The 21,219-nt window shown below is 46.0% G+C and overlaps 1 protein-coding gene across 1 annotated transcript in view; it reads left to right on the top strand.

The window, feature by feature from the left end:
• Positions 1 to 21,219, top strand: part of LOC118371341 (tumor necrosis factor receptor superfamily member EDAR) — a 54,796-nt gene that overhangs the window by 22,026 nt on the left and 11,551 nt on the right. Inside the window, exons 2-5 of the mRNA XM_052493482.1 lie at positions 6,083 to 6,147; positions 10,555 to 10,677; positions 19,201 to 19,382; positions 20,331 to 20,416. Coding sequence (XP_052349442.1) covers positions 6,097 to 6,147; positions 10,555 to 10,677; positions 19,201 to 19,382; positions 20,331 to 20,416 — 442 coding nt within the window. The 5' untranslated portion in view covers positions 6,083 to 6,096. The remainder of the gene's footprint in view (positions 1 to 6,082; positions 6,148 to 10,554; positions 10,678 to 19,200; positions 19,383 to 20,330; positions 20,417 to 21,219) is intronic.

The raw sequence follows: 21,219 nt of genomic DNA, 5'->3' as shown, positions 1-21,219 counted from the left end.
GGGCTGTATAGAGACAGTATGGGACTAGTTCAAGATTTGGGAGGTAAATCAGGAGCAGTATCAGCAGCATTGTCTCCATGTAGTGTAAAGGTTTCTATTATTTTGGGAATGTATTTCCACAAACTTAAGAGACAGCGTGGTGGAGTGTTGAGATTCACCTTTAAAGAATTGGCTGCTTGCTGGATCCATCTGTAATGTGTCATGATTGTGCACCATACTGTACTGTACACACTGGCACAATGAGTAAATGTGAATACACTCAGCCAGAAATTAGAGCGTTTGTTCTGTTCCTGTGTATGTTCATGTGCATGCTGTGGTTTATAAAGGCAGATAAACAGGCAGGAAAACAGTCAACCAAACAAGGCAACAGCTCAGTCCTCCTCCTGACTGCAGGGCTGCAGGATTTACTGCCTGTTTGATTTACTGCACACACACACACGCACACACACACACACACACACACACACACACACATAAATCCAGGAGCAGTATCTATTTTTTGGGAACACACACACACACACACACACACACACGTGGACGCACACACACACACACACACACACACTGCACTGGACCATCACACACACACACACACACACACACACGCAAACACTGTACACACACACACACACAACACACACACACACACACCCTCTGCAGAAGAGAGAGAGAGCACACGAGCCATGGTGGGGGCCATTAGGCTCCAGTAAAATCAGTGTTTGTTTAATAATGCAACCCCATTAAAGACTGGAAATTACTGTGGTGTGTCAACCAAACAAGGCACAGCTCAGTGTCCTCACAGAATGAGAAAATAATTCATCTGGAAGGCTTGCAGGATTTTCTGAGCCTGGACAGTTTGAAACTAATCTGAGACCCTGTTTGTTTCTATTTAACGGTTTGACACAGCTTTAGATAATGATGTTTCTGTTTAATGGTTTAACACAGCTTTAGGTAATGATGTTTCTGTTTAACGGTTTAACACAGCTTTAGGTAATGATGTTTCTGTTTAACGGTTTAACACAGCTTTAGGTAATGATGTTTCTGTTTAGCGGTTTAACACAGCTTTAGGTAATGATGTTTCTGTTTAGCGGTTTAACACAGCTTTAGGTAATGATGTTTCTGTTTAACGGTTTAACACAGCTTTAGGTAATGATGTTTCTGTTTAACGGTTTAACACAGCTTTAGGTAATGATGTTTCTGTTTAATGGTTTGTTTCTGTTTAACGGTTTGACAGCTTTAGGTAATGATGTTTCTGTTTAGCGGTTTAACACAGCTTTAGGTAATGATGTTTCTGTTTAACGGTTTAACACAGCTTTAGGTAATGATGTTTCTGTTTAGCGGTTTAACACAGCTTTAGGTAATGATGTTTCTGTTTAACGGTTTAACACAGCTTTAGGTAATGATGTTTCTGTTTAATGGTTTAACACAGCTTTAGGTAATGATGTTTCTGTTTAACGGTTTAACACAGCTTTAGGTAATGATGTTTCTGTTTAGCGGTTTAACACAGCTTTAGGTAATGATGTTTCTGTTTAGCGGTTTAACACAGCTTTAGGTAATGATGTTTCTGTTTAACGGTTTAACACAGGTTTAGGTAATTGGTGTTTCTGGAGGAAAAGACTCTCTCGCCAAGACCTTCCAATTACACTGACCACATTACTTATACTTTACTGACACATGTGTGCACACTCATTTATCCTTTATTGAGAGAAATAAGAGCAGACAGTTATTATAATGCTGGGAGTGGGCCAATAAAAACCTCTGTCTCCGAGGTAAGGGCCTGGCAACATACACACAGACGGATGCAATACACACACAGACAGACGCAATACACACACACACACACACAGACGGAAGCAATACACACAGACAGACGCAATACACACACAGACGGACGCAATACACACACACACAGACATACGCAATACACACACGCACAGATATATGCAATACACACACACACAGATGGACGCAATACACACACACACACAGACGGACGCAATACACACACACAGACGGACGCAATACACACACACACAGACGAACGCAATACACACACACACAGACGGACGCAATACACACATAAGCACGCACACACATGTACATACGTAAGCACGCATACTTCCACACACACGCAACTCTCTCACACACAGTCTATAGCTTTGCTATAAACATAATTAAATCAATCAAATCCTCTCCTCAAAGTACAGTCCCTCTAATGCAGGCCTGGGCAACGGCCAGCCCGCGACCTTATTCAATACGGCCGCAGAATCATGCTCAGATCACATAAAGAATTAGCGATAGTAAAGTTTTGAAAAACATATTTGTTATTCAAATTAAAAGCCCAATGAATATTCGCCGCTTGTGGGCATTTATTTTGAAGGCACATATAAATAACAACTGAACGAGGACAGACAGTGAATGAAAGGCTGACACAGGTCATAGTTACAAATAGTAGCTAGCTAGAAATTGTGCAAAAATGAGTTTTTCAAATAAAAGGAAAGTAGACAGTGAATGTCGGGTGTTCCAGCAAGAGTGGACATCGAAATATTTATTTATTAAGATATCAGGGAAAGCTGTGTGCTTAGTGTGCAGAGAGAGCTTCGCTGTCTTGAAAGACTACAACTTGTCCCGACACTTCCAGACAAAACATTCAGAGAAATATAGGAATATTTCTTCTGAGTGCATCGAAAGAGTTGCTTTCTCAGTTGCAGAAGCAGCAAGACTTTTCACAAAACTGCATTCAGCAAACGACGGAATTGCGAGAGCTAGCTATGTACTGTCCTACACAATTGCTAAACATAGCAAGCCATTTGCTGAGGTCGAATGAATTAAATAATGTTTAATAACTTATTTGGGACTGGGGGGCAGTAGCTTGGATGAATAATGCCCAGAGTAAACTGCCTGCTACTCAAGCCCAGAATCTAATCCAATTTCAAGTCATTGCCTATCGAATATACAGTGCTAATGGGGTCATATTGCACTTCCTAAGGCCTCCACTAGATGTCAACAGTCTTTAGAACCTTGTTTGAGGCTTCTACTGTGAAGGAGGGGGGAATGAGAGCTGATTGAGTCAGGTGTCTGGCAGAGTGCCATGAGCTCAGTCTTGTGCTCTCCCATGAGAGCTAGCTGCGTTCCATTGCATTTCTACGTTCCATTGCATTTCTCCATTGCATTTCTAAGGAATTCTCCAGTTGAAACATTATTGAAGATTTATGATAAAAACATCCTAAAGATCGATTCTATACCTCGTTTGACATGTTTCTACGAACTGTAATATGACTTTTCATCTGAACTTTCTCCTGGACTTGCCCGTGCCTCCTCAGTTTGGATTTGTGTACTAAACGCGCAAACAAAAAGGAGGTATTTGGACATAAATTATGGACTTTATTGAACAAAACAAACATTTATTGTGGAACTGGGATTCCTGGGAGTGCATTCTGATGAAGATCATCAAAGGTAAGTGACTATTTATAATGCTTATAATGCTTACTTATGTTGACTCCACAACATGGCAGGTTTCTGCATGGCTTATTTTTGTGTCTAAGCGCCGTACTCAGATTATTGCATGGTTTGCTTTTTCCGTAAATTTTTTAAAAAATCTGACACAGCGGTTGCATTAAGGAGAAGTGGATCTAAAATTCCATGCATAACACTTACTGACCTAACATAGTCATTTGGTGTGCTTTCGTCGTAAAGCTTTTTTGAAATCGGACACTGTGGCTGGATTTATAACAAGTTTATCTTTAAAATGGTGTAAAATACTTGTATGTTTGAGGAATTGTAATTATGGGATTTCTGTTGTTTTGAATTTGGCGCCCTGCAATTTCACTGGCTGTTGGCGAGGTGGGACGCTACCGTCCCACATATCCCAGAGAGGTTTTATTTGACTCTGCAGCAATACTTTTCCCCAACAAGAAATAGCTGAGATGAGCAGTGACACGGCGTGTTGAGGACTTCACAGAAAATATGAAACAACAGTTGAAAGACGAGGTAAAGGATTTCACCTATTTCTCCTTGGCCCTGGATGAGAGCAGTGATGCATGCGACACGAGGCATAACCCCAGACTGTGCAATTACCGAGGAGCTTGCTTCAGTGCAGTCAATGAAGAACACAACCACAGGGAAATATTTATTGGAGGAGGTTAAGTGTGTGGCAAAGCTGGGACTGAGTATTGAAAGGTTATCCAGTGTGACCACTGATGGGTGCCCAAACTTGACAGAAAAAAACATTAGCCTTTTGAAAAGGATACAACATCAAGTAGCTGAGCTGAACCCAGATCAGAAAATAATTTTCCCGCATTGCATTTTTCATCAGAAGGTGCTCTGTAAATGTGTTCTGAAAATGAGCCATGTTGTGGATACAGTCACTAAAGTGGTAAACTTCTTAAGAGCAAAATCATTAAACCACAACCAGTTTGTCTCACTGTTGGAAGAGACAGTCGGGTCATGCAGAGCTCCCCTTCCACACAAACGTGAGATGGCTGAGTTTGGGGAAGGTGCTTAAAAGGGTGCGGGACCTGAAGTCAGAGATTGCTGAGTTTTTGCAAATGGAAGGAAATATGTGGAATCCCATCAACTGCAAGATAAAGAATGGTTGGCTGATTTTTCCTTCACTGTGGACATCATGGCCCTCATGAATGAACTGAATTCCAAACTACAAGGGAAGGTCATTTTTGCACATTAGATGTACAGCCTTGTCAGCCTTCAAGGGAAAATGACTCATCCTGACCTGCCAAGTAGAAGCCAACAATCTCACCCACCTTCTGACACTACTAGTCTGTTCCCTATCAGATGACCAGCGGGAGAAGTATACATCGCTGCTGCGTGCTTTGAACAGTGAATGTTGAGGATTTCAAAGTGTTGGGAAATGACATGCTGTTGGTTTCCTCTCCTTTCACCTTCAATGTGGATAATGCTTCTGACCTGCAACTTGAGCTTATCCATCTTCAGAGTGATGCAGTGATTGGAGAACTATTCAAACAATGTCACTGATGAGGTTCTATGCATCTCTTGATGAACAAAACTTTCCAAAGATTAGGAGTTCTGCTCAGATGTTTGTACTGTTTGGGTCAACCTATGTATGTGAACAGATTATAAGACGTCAAGGCACAGATAATCTCTTACTGACTCTCACCTCTCAGAAATCCTGCCCATAGCGACGTCAGAAACTAGACCTGACTTCACTGCTCTAGTCAATGCCCATCAGAGAATTGATTGAGTCGTTTAAATGTAATGTTGAGCGCTCTCTCTCTCTTGTGTTTTTGTGCATACCTGTTAACAAGAGTTCTGTCCGTGGTGCTGAATGCACAGTGTACTTTACCCTCCGTGTAGTTCATTGCATGTTTAAAAATGAAACTACCTACCAAAATGAGAATGTGGTTTATTTCTGTGCATGTTAAAGTTAAATTAGTAGCATATCTGGATGGGATTTCCAGTAGATATCTGTCAACACAGTCAAACACATGTATAATCCTGTAATATGATTCTGGCCCGCGATGGCAAAAATATATTCTAATGTGGCCCTCCATGGAAAATAATTGCCCAGGCCTGGACTGGTTACCCATAATCCATCTGTGTCAGAGAGGTGACGAGCTGATCCTCTCCTCTTCCACCAGGCTGCTCTCCTCCTTTCACATACTCCCTCTCCTCAGTGATTGGCAGCTCTGATAGGGGGATCATTAATGATCTCATCATATCAGTAGGGCAGAGGAGTAACCTACAGTAGAGAACAGTATCACCTACACACACACACAGTCAAGTATAACCCACGCAAATGATGACGCATAGTGTGTGTGTGGATCAAATGTTTATGAGGAGTGACGGCTTTCTTAAGCAGTGGAAGACTCACCACAACAACAGTAGAGGGGACACTGCTGTCATGAATGTATGTATTACTGTATTACTGACTTTTTTTTCTCTCTCTCTCTCTCTCTCTCTCTCTCTCTCTCTCTCTCTCTCTCTCTCTCTCTCTCTCTCTCTCTCTCTCTCTCTCTCTCTCTCTCTCTCTCTCTCTCTCTCTCTCTCTCTCTCTCTCTCTCTCTCTCTCTCTCTCTCTCTCTCTCTCTCTCTCTCTCTCTCTCAGGGGAAGGTGAGAAGATGTTTCAGAAAGGAAGTCACATAGAGTCCCTCTTCCTCTGTTTGTTGTTGGTGAGTATCTTTCAAATTACATTACTCCTCTTTCTCTCCTCCTCGCCTCCATCTCCTTTCCCTCCTCTTCTCATCCTCACCCATCTTCTGCAATGAAACAGTGTAACAGATACACAGACGCATGCGTGAACACAAACACACTGAACACACACACACACACACACTCGTACAGACATACCACTGGCAGAGGTACTTTAGCAGGTCTTTGCCAGAGGTTGTGAAACATCACAGGTTCTTCCGTGGAGCTCTAAGAGAGCAGTTCTAATTTGGGCCTGAATATCTCCTCTCTTCCTCTGATGTTGAAACCTGTTGGCTGTGTGTCTGTGTTGACTGTATTCCCAGGAGTTTAACTTCCCTCAGAGCTCATTTAATGATCCCCACTAAAGCCACTCCTGGAGGGCTGGATTAGAGAGAGAGAGAGACCTCTTCCTCATCCCATCTCATATCCTCCTCCCATCTCATCTCTTCCTCTTTCTGCCTCATCCTCCTATCTTCTCTTCTTTCAACCTCTTCCTCACACCTCATCCCATCTCTTCTTCCTCCTTTCACCTCTTCCCAACTACTCTCATCTCCACTTCCTCCTTCCTCCTCCCCCCTCCTTCATACACAGCCTCAGACTCACGTCTTCCTGTCAGATGTCTCAGTTCTCTCCAGCTCCCCAGCTGCTGCTCAGTCTGTCTTGTGTTTGTTGTTATAGAGTTTGTCTAGTTTTACTTCACTACAATCCTAAATAAAATAATTACTTTTTACTCGACACATTTTCCCTGACACCCAAAAGTACTAGTTACATTTTGAATGCTTAGCAGGACAGGAAAATGGTCAAATTCACACACTTATCAAGAGAACTTCCTTGACATCCCTACTGCCTCTGATCTGGTGGACTCATTAGACACTCATGCTTCATTTGTAAATGATGTTTGAATTGTGCAGTGTGCCACTGGCTATCTGTTAATAAAGAAAACAAGAAAATGGTGCTGTCTGGTTTGCTTAACATAAGGAATTTTAAATGATTTATACTTTTACTTTTGATTCTTAACTATATTTTAGCAATTACATTCACTTTTGATACTTACTCTATATTTAAAACCAAATATTTTAAGACTCAAGTAGTATTTTACTGGGTGACTTTCAATTTACTTGAGTCATGTTCTATTAAGGTATCTTTACTATTACTCAAGTATGACAATTGGGTACTTTTTCCACCACTGCAAACAGTAACTGGTTTCATTTCAGTCTCCATGTGTTTGAACAGCAGTGTGTAACTTGTTGTTGTGTTTAGAAAATTACATTCTTGACCGTGAGCTGGGGAGAGCTGAGTGTGTGCTGTTTTATTTGTGGGTTCTGATGGATGGATCTGGACAGCAAAATCTGTGAGGAGAACAGCCAACGGAACACACACACACACACACACACACACACAAAGAGCCAGGCAGGCAGGTAGCATATTGGTAAATAAGTTACTGTATATAATGTTACAGTACACCTATTGTAATTTAAATACAGTATCAAAGCAATGACACATGGTACAATAGTGTAAAATTGACTCTATTGTACTGTAAAACGTAAATGCAACAGCACCCCCCAACCCAAAACATCTTCCCACAGCCATGATTGAGGGGATTGGGTTTTGTATTTGACTATAATTACATGGGATTGGTGCAAGCAGGTTGGCTGCTAGGTCATGTGTTTCCACATCACAGCATATCAATTCATATGTGGTGTTTTATATCACTTCCATTTCTAGATGCCTAACAAAGGCTTCTGAAGTGGCAGGGACGACAGGGCAAACAGACCGAAAGGACATGGCATAATACTTAACTATTAACAAAGACTTGCTACCGCTCCAATCTGTCCCTTAACTATTTTAAATAGATGGGGCACTACTACTACATACCAGTTCAATCGGTGCAGCATGCTCACTAACGGGTGCAGGTTGACATTTATTGTCATGAGTCTTTTAGGAGCGATTTACCATTATATTGTAAAAATTCATATAAGCAAAAATATGCTGTTTGGTCTTAATTTAAGGTTACGGTTAGGCATTTGGGTTAGCAGTGTGGTTAAGGTTAGGGTTAGTTTTAAAATCAGATTTTAAGACTTTGTGGCTATGCCAGCTAGTGACCACTCTGTAGAGCTGCCTCCAGAGCAAGATTCATGACGAAAAACGCTGACCTGCAACAAATATAGCCTTTTACAAGGCATTTACAAGATATGTTAATGAGCCAGAAACAACAAGACCATGCACCCACTAATGGTCAAAAGGTTTTTGGCTCCAAAAAGATGGTACGCTACTGTATTCTGTGGGATGGAATTACAGTACCATTTGGAATACAGCAATTATTCTCCTGCCCACAAAATCTTCCCAATCTTCCCAAAATGCACCATAATTGAATGTATGAATGTTTCACAGTATTTTACTGTTGAAAATACTCCCAATTACCGTATAAATTACAGTTTTCCTTTACGGTGCACGAACAAATGCCCAACAAACACACACACTTCAGCCACTCGATAAATCAATTATATGCACATTTAAACAACTATGGTCAGTCCCTAAGTTCACTCTGACACCCAGCGTTTGCGGTTTGGTTAGTATGTTATTGTGTGGGTTGGATGGTGGGAGAGATAGTGATGTAACATTCTCTCACTGGCTGCCAGATTTAGGGCTACATTAATGACAACGCCTTGATTGGTCTCTGAAAGATTCCCGAGGGGATTAATATAGTCTCAATGATTTTCATTTGAGTTATTGAAAGCTGTAGTTAAAGTCTAAAGTCTAGTCTTTAAGGCTATATACTGAAGAATCCTGTAGTGAGTTGAAGCAGAACAAAAAGATTCATCCTAACCCCTTACACTCGTAGAAATGGGCCTATATGGATAGGGCCGATTTGAAATGTTGAACTATAAAAAGCATATGCATGACCATGTTACCAAAACTTGAGATTCTGGGGAAATGATCAGACCAAAGTTGAGGACCCAACAGTTCACCTGACACAAGACTGAATCCAAACATTACACTGTTGATTATATGTGCATTTTACATTGACTGTGTTTTTCACAGCATTTGTCAACAACGAAATCTGAAAACACATTGGATAAATTCAATAACGTAAAAATATTCATTGAAATTTGGTGCAAAATAAGAAAAAAACAAGGGTTTGAGTGAGAGGTCTAACTGGTGTCTCCAAGTGGCAACGCATCTCTCCAAACTGCACAGTTCCTAAATCATTTCAACGCACTTTTATGACTCAAGGAAAGAGCCTTCAACTATAAGGTGCTTTTTTGATCTCTCCTAGCTGTGCCGTTGAGGAACTGAAGCAAGCACAAAATATGATCTTACAGTGTTAGGCTTTCAAAAGGCACGTCAGATAAACAGATTGTAATTGTGGTGCGCATAGAATGAAGTCATGAGTGCATTCTGATGTGTGTCCTGTGGTTAGTTGTCTTCACAATATGACAAACAGCCTTATTCTGTTCAGGACAACCCAGGGTACAACACCTGTCATCCCTGTAACTGTGGATCACATATAGAAATCCTATAAATTGATACTGTAAATGACATGAGTTTTGACATGAAGTGCACATTAGGTTTGTGGTTTGCTTGTATGACATCAAAGCAGAGTTGATTATAATCCTCAACATCTCACAGTGACAGTGACTCCTCTCAATTGACAGCATTTCCCTCACTGAGACGACAATACATGTGCTGTTACGTCCGTCGCTAAAAGAGTGAGACCAAAGCGCAGCGTGGAAAGTGTTCATAATAATCTAATAATGAAACACTGACAAAACAACAAAATATAAACAAACATAAAGTTCTGCAGGGCTAGACAGCTACTGTGCAAAAACAAGATCCCACAAACTCAGATGGAAAACAGACTGCCTAAGTATGATTCCCAATCAGAGACAACGATAGATAGCTGCCTCTGATTGGGAACCCTACCCGGCCAACAAAGAAATAGAAAACTAGAATGACCACTCAAATCACACCCTGACCTAACCAAATAGAGAAATAAACAGGCTCTCTAAGGTCAGGGTGTGACATGTGCAAAAGCAGCCCAGTTAGCGGGAGGGATGGGTGCATCACCATTTATAACGGCTGTCAGTCAAAACCCATACAGCGCTGTGAAGTGGAGAACCCTGAGCTCTCACGTCATGTAGAAAATGTTACTGTACAGCAGATGCGTTCCAATTCATGCATTTATCAATGACAGATATTCCATTTTCAACCTGTATATGACTGCATATGACTGCATATGACTGCATATGACTGCATATGACTGTATATGACAGGGGCTGTGAGTGGAAAGGACTACCGTATAACCAACAACCTGAATAAAAAACACATTTCAGTTTGACTCTTTGCACACTTTTATATTTGAACTCTCCCCCCTCTCTCTATCTCAGGTGTCCTGTCCTCCCTGTCTCAGGTCAGAGTACAGTAGTTGTGGAGAGTTTGAATTCTACAACCAGACCTTCAGTAGCTGCCGGCCCTGCCCCCCATGCCAGCCTGGACAGGAGCCCCACATGGTGAGACATACTTTCCCTGTGGTGAAATAACTTGAGTGTCCATATCGTGTAAACCCTGACCCCTGTTACCTACCTCCCAGCCATACTTATCAGGTATCAAGGTAAGACCCCGATACAGAATGTGTCGAAGTAACAATGATTAAAACAGCAACAGGGTCAAAGGTACAGAACGTTAGGCAGGCTCAGGGTCAGGGTCAGGTCAAGCAGAGGTCGTTAATCCAGAGGTGGGGTAAAGGTACAGAACGGCAGGCAGGCTCAGGCTCAGGGTCTGGTCAAGCAGAGGTCGTTAATCCAGAGGTGGGGTAAAGGTACAGAACGTTAGGCAGGCTCAGGGTCAGGTCAAGCAGAGGTCGTTAATCCAGAGGTGGGGTAAAGGTACAGAACGGCAGGCAGGCTCAGGCTCAGGGTCTGGTCAAGCAGAGGTCATTAATCCAGAGGTGGGGTAAAGGTACAGAACGTTAGGCAGGCTCAGGCTCAGGGTCTGGTCAAGCAGAGGTCATTAATCCAGAGGTGGGGTAAAGGTACAGAACGTTAGGCAGGCTCAGGCTCAGGGTCTGGTCAAGCAGAGGTCATTAATCCAGAGGTGGGGTAAAGGTACAGAACGTTAGGCAGGCTCAGGGTCTGGGTCTGGTCAAGCAGAGGTCGTTAATCCAGAGGTGGGGTAAAGGGACAGAACGTTAGGCAGGCTCAGGCTCAGGGTCTGGTCAAGCAGAGGTCGTTAATCCAGAGGTGGGGTAAAGGTACAGAACGTTAGGCAGGCTCAGGCTCAGGGTCTGGTCAAGCAGAGGTCATTAATCCAGAGGTGGGGTAAAGGTACAGAACGTTAGGCAGGCTCAGGGTCTGGTCAAGCAGAGGTCGTTAATCCAGAGGTGGGGTAAAGGTACAGAACGTTAGGCAGGCTCAGGCTCAGGCTCAGGGTCTGGTCAAGCAGAGGTCATTAATCCAGAGGTGGGGTAAAGGGACAGAACGTTAGGCAGGCTCAGGGTCTGGTCAAGCAGAGGTCATTAATCCAGAGGTGGGGTAAAGGTACAGAACGTTAGGCAGGCTCAGGCTCAGGGTCTGGTCAAGCAGAGGTCGTTAATCCAGAGGTGGGGTAAAGGTACAGAACGGCAGGCAGGCTCAGGGTCAGGGTCTGGTCAAGCAGAGGTCGTTAATCCAGAGGTGGGGTAAAGGTACAGAACGTTAGGCAGGCTCAGGCTCAGGGTCTGGTCAAGCAGAGGTCGTTAATCCAGAGGTGGGGTAAAGGTACAGAACGTTAGGCAGGCTCAGGGTCTGGTCAAGCAGAGGTCATTAATCCAGAGGTGGGGTAAAGGGACAGAACGTTAGGCAGGCTCAGGGTCTGGTCAAGCAGAGGTCTTTAATCCAGAGGTGGGGTAAAGGTACAGAATGGCAGGCAGGCTCAGGGTCTGGTCAAGCAGAGGTCATTAATCCAGAGGTGGGGTAAAGGTACAGAACGTTAGGCAGGCTCAGGGTCTGGGTCTGGTCAAGCAGAGGTCGTTAATCCAGAGGTGGGGTAAAGGGACAGAACGTTAGGCAGGCTCAGGGTCTGGTCAAGCAGAGGTCGTTAATCCAGAGGTGGGGTAAAGGTACAGAACGTTAGGCAGGCTCAGGCTCAGGGTCTGGTCAAGCAGAGGTCATTAATCCAGAGGTGGGGTAAAGGGACAGAACGTTAGGCAGGCTCAGGGTCTGGTCAAGCAGAGGTCATTAATCCAGAGGTGGGGTAAAGGTACAGAACGTTAGGCAGGCTCAGGCTCAGGGTCTGGTCAAGCAGAGGTCGTTAATCCAGAGGTGGGGTAAAGGTACAGAACGGCAGGCAGGCTCAGGGTCAGGGTCTGGTCAAGCAGAGGTCGTTAATCCAGAGGTGGGGTAAAGGTACAGAACGTTAGGCAGGCTCAGGCTCAGGGTCTGGTCAAGCAGAGGTCGTTAATCCAGAGGTGGGGTAAAGGTACAGAACGTTAGGCAGGCTCAGGCTCAGGGTCTGGTCAAGCAGAGGTCATTAATCCAGAGGTGGGGTAAAGGGACAGAACGTTAGGCAGGCTCAGGGTCTGGTCAAGCAGAGGTCATTAATCCAGAGGTGGGGTAAAGGTACAGAACGGCAGGCAGGCTCAGGCTCAGGGTCTGGTCAAGCAGAGGTCATTAATCCAGAGGTGGGGTAAAGGTACAGAACGTTAGGCAGGCTCAGGGTCTGGGTCTGGTCAAGCAGAGGTCGTTAATCCAGAGGTGGGGTAAAGGGACAGAACGTTAGGCAGGCTCAGGGTCTGGTCAAGCAGAGGTCATTAATCCAGAGGTGGGGTAAAGGTACAGAACGTTAGGCAGGCTCAGGCTCAGGGTCTGGTCAAGCAGAGGTCATTAATCCAGAGGTGGGGTAAAGGTACAGAACGTTAGGCAGGCTCAGGCTCAGGGTCTGGTCAAGCAGAGGTCGTTAATCCAGAGGTGGGGTAAAGGTACAGAACGGCAGGCAGGCTCAGGCTCAGGGTCTGGTCAAGCAGAGGTCATTAATCCAGAGGTGGGGTAAAGGGACAGAACGTTAGGCAGGCTCAGGCTCAGGGTCTGGTCAAGCAGAGGTCGTTAATCCAGAGGTGGGGTAAAGGTACAGAACGTTAGGCAGGCTCAGGCTCAGGGTCTGGTCAAGCAGAGGTCATTAATCCAGAGGTGGGGTAAAGGTACAGAACGTTAGGCAGGCTCAGGCTCAGGGTCTGGTCAAGCAGAGGTCATTAATCCAGAGGTGGGGTAAAGGTACAGAACGTTAGGCAGGCTCAGGGTCTGGTCAAGCAGAGGTCGTTAATCCAGAGGTGGGGTAAAGGTACAGAACGTTAGGCAGGCTCAGGCTCAGGCTCAGGGTCTGGTCAAGCAGAGGTCATTAATCCAGAGGTGGGGTAAAGGGACAGAACGTTAGGCAGGCTCAGGGTCTGGTCAAGCAGAGGTCATTAATCCAGAGGTGGGGTAAAGGTACAGAACGTTAGGCAGGCTCAGGCTCAGGGTCTGGTCAAGCAGAGGTCGTTAATCCAGAGGTGGGGTAAAGGTACAGAACGGCAGGCAGGCTCAGGGTCAGGGTCTGGTCAAGCAGAGGTCGTTAATCCAGAGGTGGGGTAAAGGTACAGAACGTTAGGCAGGCTCAGGCTCAGGGTCTGGTCAAGCAGAGGTCGTTAATCCAGAGGTGGGGTAAAGGTACAGAACGTTAGGCAGGCTCAGGGTCTGGTCAAGCAGAGGTCATTAATCCAGAGGTGGGGTAAAGGGACAGAACGTTAGGCAGGCTCAGGGTCTGGTCAAGCAGAGGTCATTAATCCAGAGGTGGGGTAAAGGTACAGAACGGCAGGCAGGCTCAGGCTCAGGGTCTGGTCAAGCAGAGGTCATTAATCCAGAGGTGGGGTAAAGGTACAGAACGTTAGGCAGGCTCAGGGTCTGGGTCTGGTCAAGCAGAGGTCGTTAATCCAGAGGTGGGGTAAAGGGACAGAACGTTAGGCAGGCTCAGGGTCTGGTCAAGCAGAGGTCGTTAATCCAGAGGTGGGGTAAAGGTACAGAACGTTAGGCAGGCTCAGGCTCAGGGTCTGGTCAAGCAGAGGTCATTAATCCAGAGGTGGGGTAAAGGGACAGAACGTTAGGCAGGCTCAGGGTCTGGTCAAGCAGAGGTCATTAATCCAGAGGTGGGGTAAAGGTACAGAACGTTAGGCAGGCTCAGGCTCAGGGTCTGGTCAAGCAGAGGTCGTTAATCCAGAGGTGGGGTAAAGGTACAGAACGGCAGGCAGGCTCAGGCTCAGGGTCTGGTCAAGCAGAGGTCGTTAATCCAGAGGTGGGGTAAAGGTACAGAACGTTAGGCAGGCTCAGGCTCAGGGTCTGGTCAAGCAGAGGTCATTAATCCAGAGGTGGGGTAAAGGTACAGAACGTTAGGCAGGCTCAGGCTCAGGGTCTGGTCAAGCAGAGGTCATTAATCCAGAGGTGGGGTAAAGGGACAGAACGTTAGGCAGGCTCAGGGTCTGGTCAAGCAGAGGTCATTAATCCAGAGGTGGGGTAAAGGTACAGAACGGCAGGCAGGCTCAGGCTCAGGGTCTGGTCAAGCAGAGGTCATTAATCCAGAGGTGGGGTAAAGGTACAGAACATTAGGCAGGCTCAGGGTCTGGGTCTGGTCAAGCAGAGGTTGTTAATCCAGAGGTGGGGTAAAGGGACAGAACGTTAGGCAGGCTCAGGCTCAGGGTCTGGTCAAGCAGAGGTCATTAATCCAGAGGTGGGGTAAAGGGACAGAACGTTAGGCAGGCTCAGGGTCTGGTCAAGCAGAGGTCATTAATCCAGAGGTGGGGTAAAGGTACAGAACGTTAGGCAGGCTCAGGCTCAGGGTCTGGTCAAGCAGAGGTCATTAATCCAGAGGTGGGGTAAAGGTACAGAACGTTAGGCAGGCTCAGGCTCAGGGTCTGGTCAAGCAGAGGTCGTTAATCCAGAGGTGGGGTAAAGGTACAGAGGTGGGGTAAAGGTACAGAACGTTAGGCAGGCTCAGGGTCAGGGTCTGGTCAAGCAGAGGTCGTTAATCCAGAGGTGGGTAAAGGTACAGAACGTTAGGCAGGCTCAAGGGTCTGGTCAAGCAGGGGTAAAGGTACAGAACGTTAGGCAGGCTCAGGCTCAGGGTCTGGTCAAGCAGAGGTCGTTAATCCAGAGGTGGGGTAAAGGTACAGAACGTTAGGCAGGCTCAGGCTCAGGGTCTGGTCAAGCAGAGGTCATTAATCCAGAGGTGGGGTAAAGGGACAGAACGTTAGGCAGGCTCAGGGTCTGGTCAAGCAGAGGTCGTTAATCCAGAGGTGGGGTAAAGGTACAGAACGTTAGGCAGGCTCAGGCTCAGGGTCTGGTCAAGCAGAGGTCGTTAATCCAGAGGTGGGGTAAAGGTACAGAACGGCAGGCAGGCTCAGGCTCAGGGTCTGGTCAAGCAGAGGTCATTAATCCAGAGGTGGGGTAAAGGTACAGAACGTTAGGCAGGCTCAGGGTCTGGGTCTGGTCAAGCAGAGGTCGTTAATCCAGAGGTGGGGTAAAGGGACAGAACGTTAGGCAGGCTCAGGGTCTGGTCAAGCAGAGGTCGTTAATCCAGAGGTGGGGTAAAGGTACAGAACGTTAGGCAGGCTCAGGCTCAGGGGTCTGGTCAAGTTAGGCAGGCTCAGGGTCTGGTCAAGTCATTAATCCAGAGGTGGGGTAAAGGTACAGAACGTTAGGCAGGCTCTGGTCAGGGTCTGGTCAAGCAGAGGTCGTTAATCCAGAGGTGGGGTAAAGGTACAGAACGTTAGGCAGGCTCAGGCTCAGGGTCTGGTCAAGCAGAGGTCATTAATCCAGAGGTGGGGTAAAGGTACAGAACGTTAGGCAGGCTCAGGCTCAGGGTCTGGTCAAGCAGAGGTCATTAATCCAGAGGTGGGGTAAAGGTACAGAACGGCAGGCAGGCTCAGGCTCAGGGTCTGGTCAAGCAGAGGTCGTTAATCCAGAGGTGGGGTAAAGGTACAGAACGGCAGGCAGGCTCAGGCTCAGGGTCTGGTCAAGCAGAGGTCGTTAATCCAGAGGTGGGGTAAAGGTACAGAACGTTAGGCAGGCTCAGGCTCAGGGTCTGGTCAAGCAGAGGTCATTAATCCAGAGGTGGGGTAAAGGTACAGAACGGCAGGCAGGCTCAGGCTCAGGGTCTGGTCAAGCAGAGGTCATTAATCCAGAGGTGGGGTAAAGGTACAGAACGTTAGGCAGGCTCAGGCTCAGGGTCTGGTCAAGCAGAGGTCGTCAATCCAGAGGTGGGGTAAAGGTACAGAACGTTAGGCAGGCTCAGGCTCAGGGTCTGGTCAAGCAGAGGTCGTTAATCCAGAGGTGGGGTAAAGGTACAGAACGGCAGGCAGGCTCAGGGTCTGGGGCAGGCAGAGTGGTCAGTCTGGTGGGTACAGGGTCAGGACAGGCAAGGGTCAAAAATCAGGAGGACGAGAAAACAGAGACTGGGGAAAAGCAGGAGCTGACACAAAAACGCTGGTTGACCTGACAAACAAGACAAACTTCAACAGACAAACAGAGAATCCAGGTATAACTACACAGGGGATAATGGGGAAGATGAGCGACACCTGGAGGGGGTGGAGACAATCACAAAGGCAGGTGAAACAGATCAGGGTGTGACAATACTCTCTAGTCTGCCTGTCTACTCAGACCACCCAGGTAGTTTTCTTGACTCAGTGATATACACACAGGTACATATGTATGATCTTAATTTGAGCCAATTTTCTACAGCAGGAAAACATTTTTGTAGGGGTTGATACATTTTTCATTAGGGCAAATCGAAAATTAGAAACTTTAGAAGCCTTTTTAAAACTCAAATACATTAGAAGTATGCATTTCCAAGTTTGCATTCTCCGCAACAAAAGAGTTATCAAATTAAGAGCCTACATCTGTACACATCCCAGCTCAGAGAGAGTTACCACCTAAATCCCAGTACTGTAAGCCTGTTCAGATTCATAAAGGGGAATGAACAATTTTCACGGTTTGTCACACCATTTAGATTTTTTTCCAAATATTGAAGCCCCGTGGGTAGGAATGGTACAGAAGTCTGTCAGTAACCATGATTCATCAGTGCCCCGGTCAAACCAAAAAGCACAGCAGGCAGCAGCTCACTGGGCCTTAATATGGAGGAGACACTCCTCATACACACCACACACACACACACACACACACACACACACACACACACACACACACACACACACACACACACACACACACACACACACACACACACACACACACACACACACACACACACACACACACACACACCTATAGACTACTTCACACAACTACACAGAACAACTCCAACAGGTGCACGCCTTTTCCTCTTAATCTAAACAACAATCCTAACACATGTCTAACTGTTTGAATGGTCTGTTGTTCATTAACCTTCTACGGTTAAGTGATAGTTATTCAATTCTCCTATCTAATTACAGAAAATGACTATAATGTGACCTTGACAAGTAAGCCTATCATTGCTCATGATTGTCTATTTATGTAAGGACTTATCAAACAGAGCATCAACATCATAACTAACCAGGCATTCAGCTCTGTTCTCTCGTCTGTGATCAGTAGTAGTCGTTAGTCTGTAATCTTGCCGTGTGCTTTCCCTCTGCCTTCTTATAATCACTGGGATAATCTACACCCACCTGAGACTCCCCCCCCCCTAAACACACACACACACACACACACACACACACACACACACACACACACACACACACACACACACACACACACACACACACACACACACACACACACACACACACACACACACACACACACACACATCAAACAGGACTCTTTCAACTCCCACACAGATCTGCTGTGATCTGATGGAGCAGATCATTTTACTGCAGTGATACACACTGGTTTACCACAACTATGGAGACTGGAAATCAATTTGATCTGGAGAGTCTGGAGAAGGTTTATATGAACCGACAGAAGTAAAGTCAGCCAGGAGATCTGACACTGGGTTGATCCATCCTGACAGAATCCTACTGATAATTTAATCCAGTTTTTATCAGATGTCACAGTGGCTATATTGGACAAGCCAATAAAGTAGGAAGTTGAAGTGAATATAGTGTTTCTGTAGTCTGTAGGACAGGCAGCATCTTGGCGTTTACAGTTTTAATAAAGATACGTCAGACACCTACCTGCCTGTCTGTCAGACTGTGTAGAGTATTGGTTGTTGTCACATCAGTCTAGAACATCCTCATTCTATACTAGAACATACATTTCCACTTCCTCCCCACATCTACTAGGCTGCACACACACACACACACACACACACACACACACACACACACACACACACACACACACACACACACACACACACACACACACACACACACTACAGATGTAGGATCTTAACTTGAGCCATTTTTGTGGTGGTTGATGCATCATTCGTGGAAATTACAAACTTTCATAAACCTTTTTAAAACTTAAATACACTAAACATTTTACATTTCCTGAATTGCAAATGATCCTACAACAGGGTGATCAAATGAAGATCCTACATCTGTAGACAAACTACACAAAGATCCGTTCAGAATGACTCCTGTTCTTGTTAGCAACCACATTTCACATCTTTAGTCTCAGACTCAGGCTAAGTCAGACTCAGTCAGATCTAGGCTGGGCTCAGCAGAACACAGAAGGCAGCATTAGTATATACACTAACACACAGGTCTATGAACAGCACCACTCGTTTCAAGTGCAGTGTGTGTGCGTGTGTGTGTATGTGTGTGTGTATATGTGTATGTGTGTGTGTATGTGTGTGTGTGTGTGTGTGTGTGTGTGTGTGTGTGTGTGTGTGTGTGTGTGTGTGTGTGTGTGTGTGTGTGTGTGTGTGTGTATGTGTGCGTGCGTGCGTGCGTGCGTGCGTGCGTGTGTGTGTGTGTGTGTGTAAATGTGTGTGAATGTGTATGTGTATGTGTGTGTGTGTATGTATGTATGTGAGCACAACACATGCATAACACATGTCTAACATTGTTTATGTGTGTTTTGTTGCAGAACTGTGGCTATGGGACTATGGATGAGAACTTTGTGTGTGTGTCTTGTCCTGCGGGGAAGTACTCAAAGGGGAAGTATGAGATCTGCAGGAGACATAAGGACTGTGAAGGTCTGTACCGCGCTACAGTACTCACACCTGGGACACCAGACAGTGACGCAGACTGTGGACCCTGCTTACCCGGGTATGTACACACATACAGACACATACATATACACATATACACACAAGCCTACACACTCTCACTATCAGAGTGTCATTGATAAGACAGGACCACCCCATAGGACATTTCCCCTGCACAACTCCCATATCACACACACAGCCTAGGCTAACCCTCCATTGGCCACGCTACCAGCCTCAATTACCCAGCTGCCATCTGGTCACCCACCAACATGGAGGCAGGAGAAGATATAAACTGTTACAGGACTGATTTAAAGGTCTGATCTCTCTCCTTCTCCCTCTCTCTCCCTCCTCTCTCTCTCTCTACCCCTTTCCTCCCTTTCCACCATATGATATCATTCAGTGGCTGGACCACCTCAAAGGCATTCTCTGGTTTCAATTGAGTTTAAAGTCAATATACAGACTGGAGTGTTTTAGCATAACATTACTGGCTGCTTTAATAGATACACTCTTTCAGCTGTACTGTATTGGGGGCAGGAATACTGAACACTGTCTGACTGCTGCTGTGATGGAATCAAAATACTCACCAAATTCCTCTAGGCTTTATTAATCTCACGTTTAATGCTTTTGTCGGTGCTCTAACCTGGAGATCGGGTGTTGGTGTTTGATTGAATTTGGTTTAATAGTCATCTCTGATTAATGATAGCCTCTCTGCCCTAGAGGCCTAGAGGACGCCACGCTCTGAAGCAGCTTCCCCTCTCGTCCTCTGTCACAGCTCAGGGCTATATAATACCTTATCTAACCTAATGGTATACAGTATCACTCCTTCCCCTCTGGGCATCAATACAGCAGTCAGTTTAGCCTTTTCACCTCAGCTGTTATTGTGACACTTCTCCTGTCAAATATGTACATATTCACAATATATCTAACATCTCTGAATATAAGAAGACAATACTAGGTACTGTATCAGTATTGTTCTCTAAAGGTTCTCTCTGTGTTTCCTTTCTGTCAGGTATTACATCCAGGAGAACCGGCCCAGGAACCTGTATGGGATGGTCTGTCACTCGTGTCAGAACGCACCGCGCAACACTAAAGAGTGTACGTTCTACTATACTTTACTACTTCTACAACACAAACACACCGTTTCACCGAATCACAGTCCGAGAGGGACGGAGAGCGATCACTGTAAGGTCAGGCGAGTGAGGGCTGTGACCAGTTAACGAACACAGACAGACAGAGCACAGGGCGAGAGGGACGGAGAGCGATCACTGTAAGGTCAGGCGAGTGAGGGCTGTGACCAGTTAACGAACACAGACAGACAGAGCACAGGGCGAGAGGGACGGAGAGCGATCACTGTAAGGTCAGGCGAGTGAGGGCTGTGACCAGTTAACGAACACAGACAGACAGAGCACAGGCCGAGAGGGACGGAGAGCGATCACTGTAAGGTCAGGCGAGTGAGGGCTGTGACCAGTTAACGAACACAGACAGACAGAGCACAGGGCGAGAGGGACGGAGAGCGATCACTGTAAGGTCAGGCGAGTGAGGGCTGTGACCAGTTAACGAACACAGACAGACAGAGCACAGGCCGAGAGGGACGGAGAGCGATCACTGTAAGGTCAGGCGAGTGAGGGCTGTGACAGGTTAACGAACACAGACAGACAGAGCACAGGGCGAGAGGGACGGAGAGCGATCACTGTAAGGTCAGGCGAGTGAGGGCTGTGACCAGTTAACGAACACAGACAGACAGAGCACAGGGCGAGAGGGACGGAGAGCGATCACTGTAAGGTCAGGCGAGTGAGGGCTGTGACCAGTTAACGAACACAGACAGACAGAGCACAGGCCGAGAGGGACGGAGAGCGATCACTGTAAGGTCAGGCGAGTGAGGGCCAGTTAATGAACAC

The sequence above is a fragment of the Oncorhynchus keta genome, chromosome 34, assembly GCF_023373465.1.
Source record: "Oncorhynchus keta strain PuntledgeMale-10-30-2019 chromosome 34, Oket_V2, whole genome shotgun sequence".
In the NCBI taxonomy this organism is placed as follows: Eukaryota; Metazoa; Chordata; class Actinopteri; order Salmoniformes; family Salmonidae; genus Oncorhynchus; species Oncorhynchus keta.
Note: the sequence above shows the minus strand (reverse complement) of the source record. Positions and strands in the feature narration are given on the sequence as shown.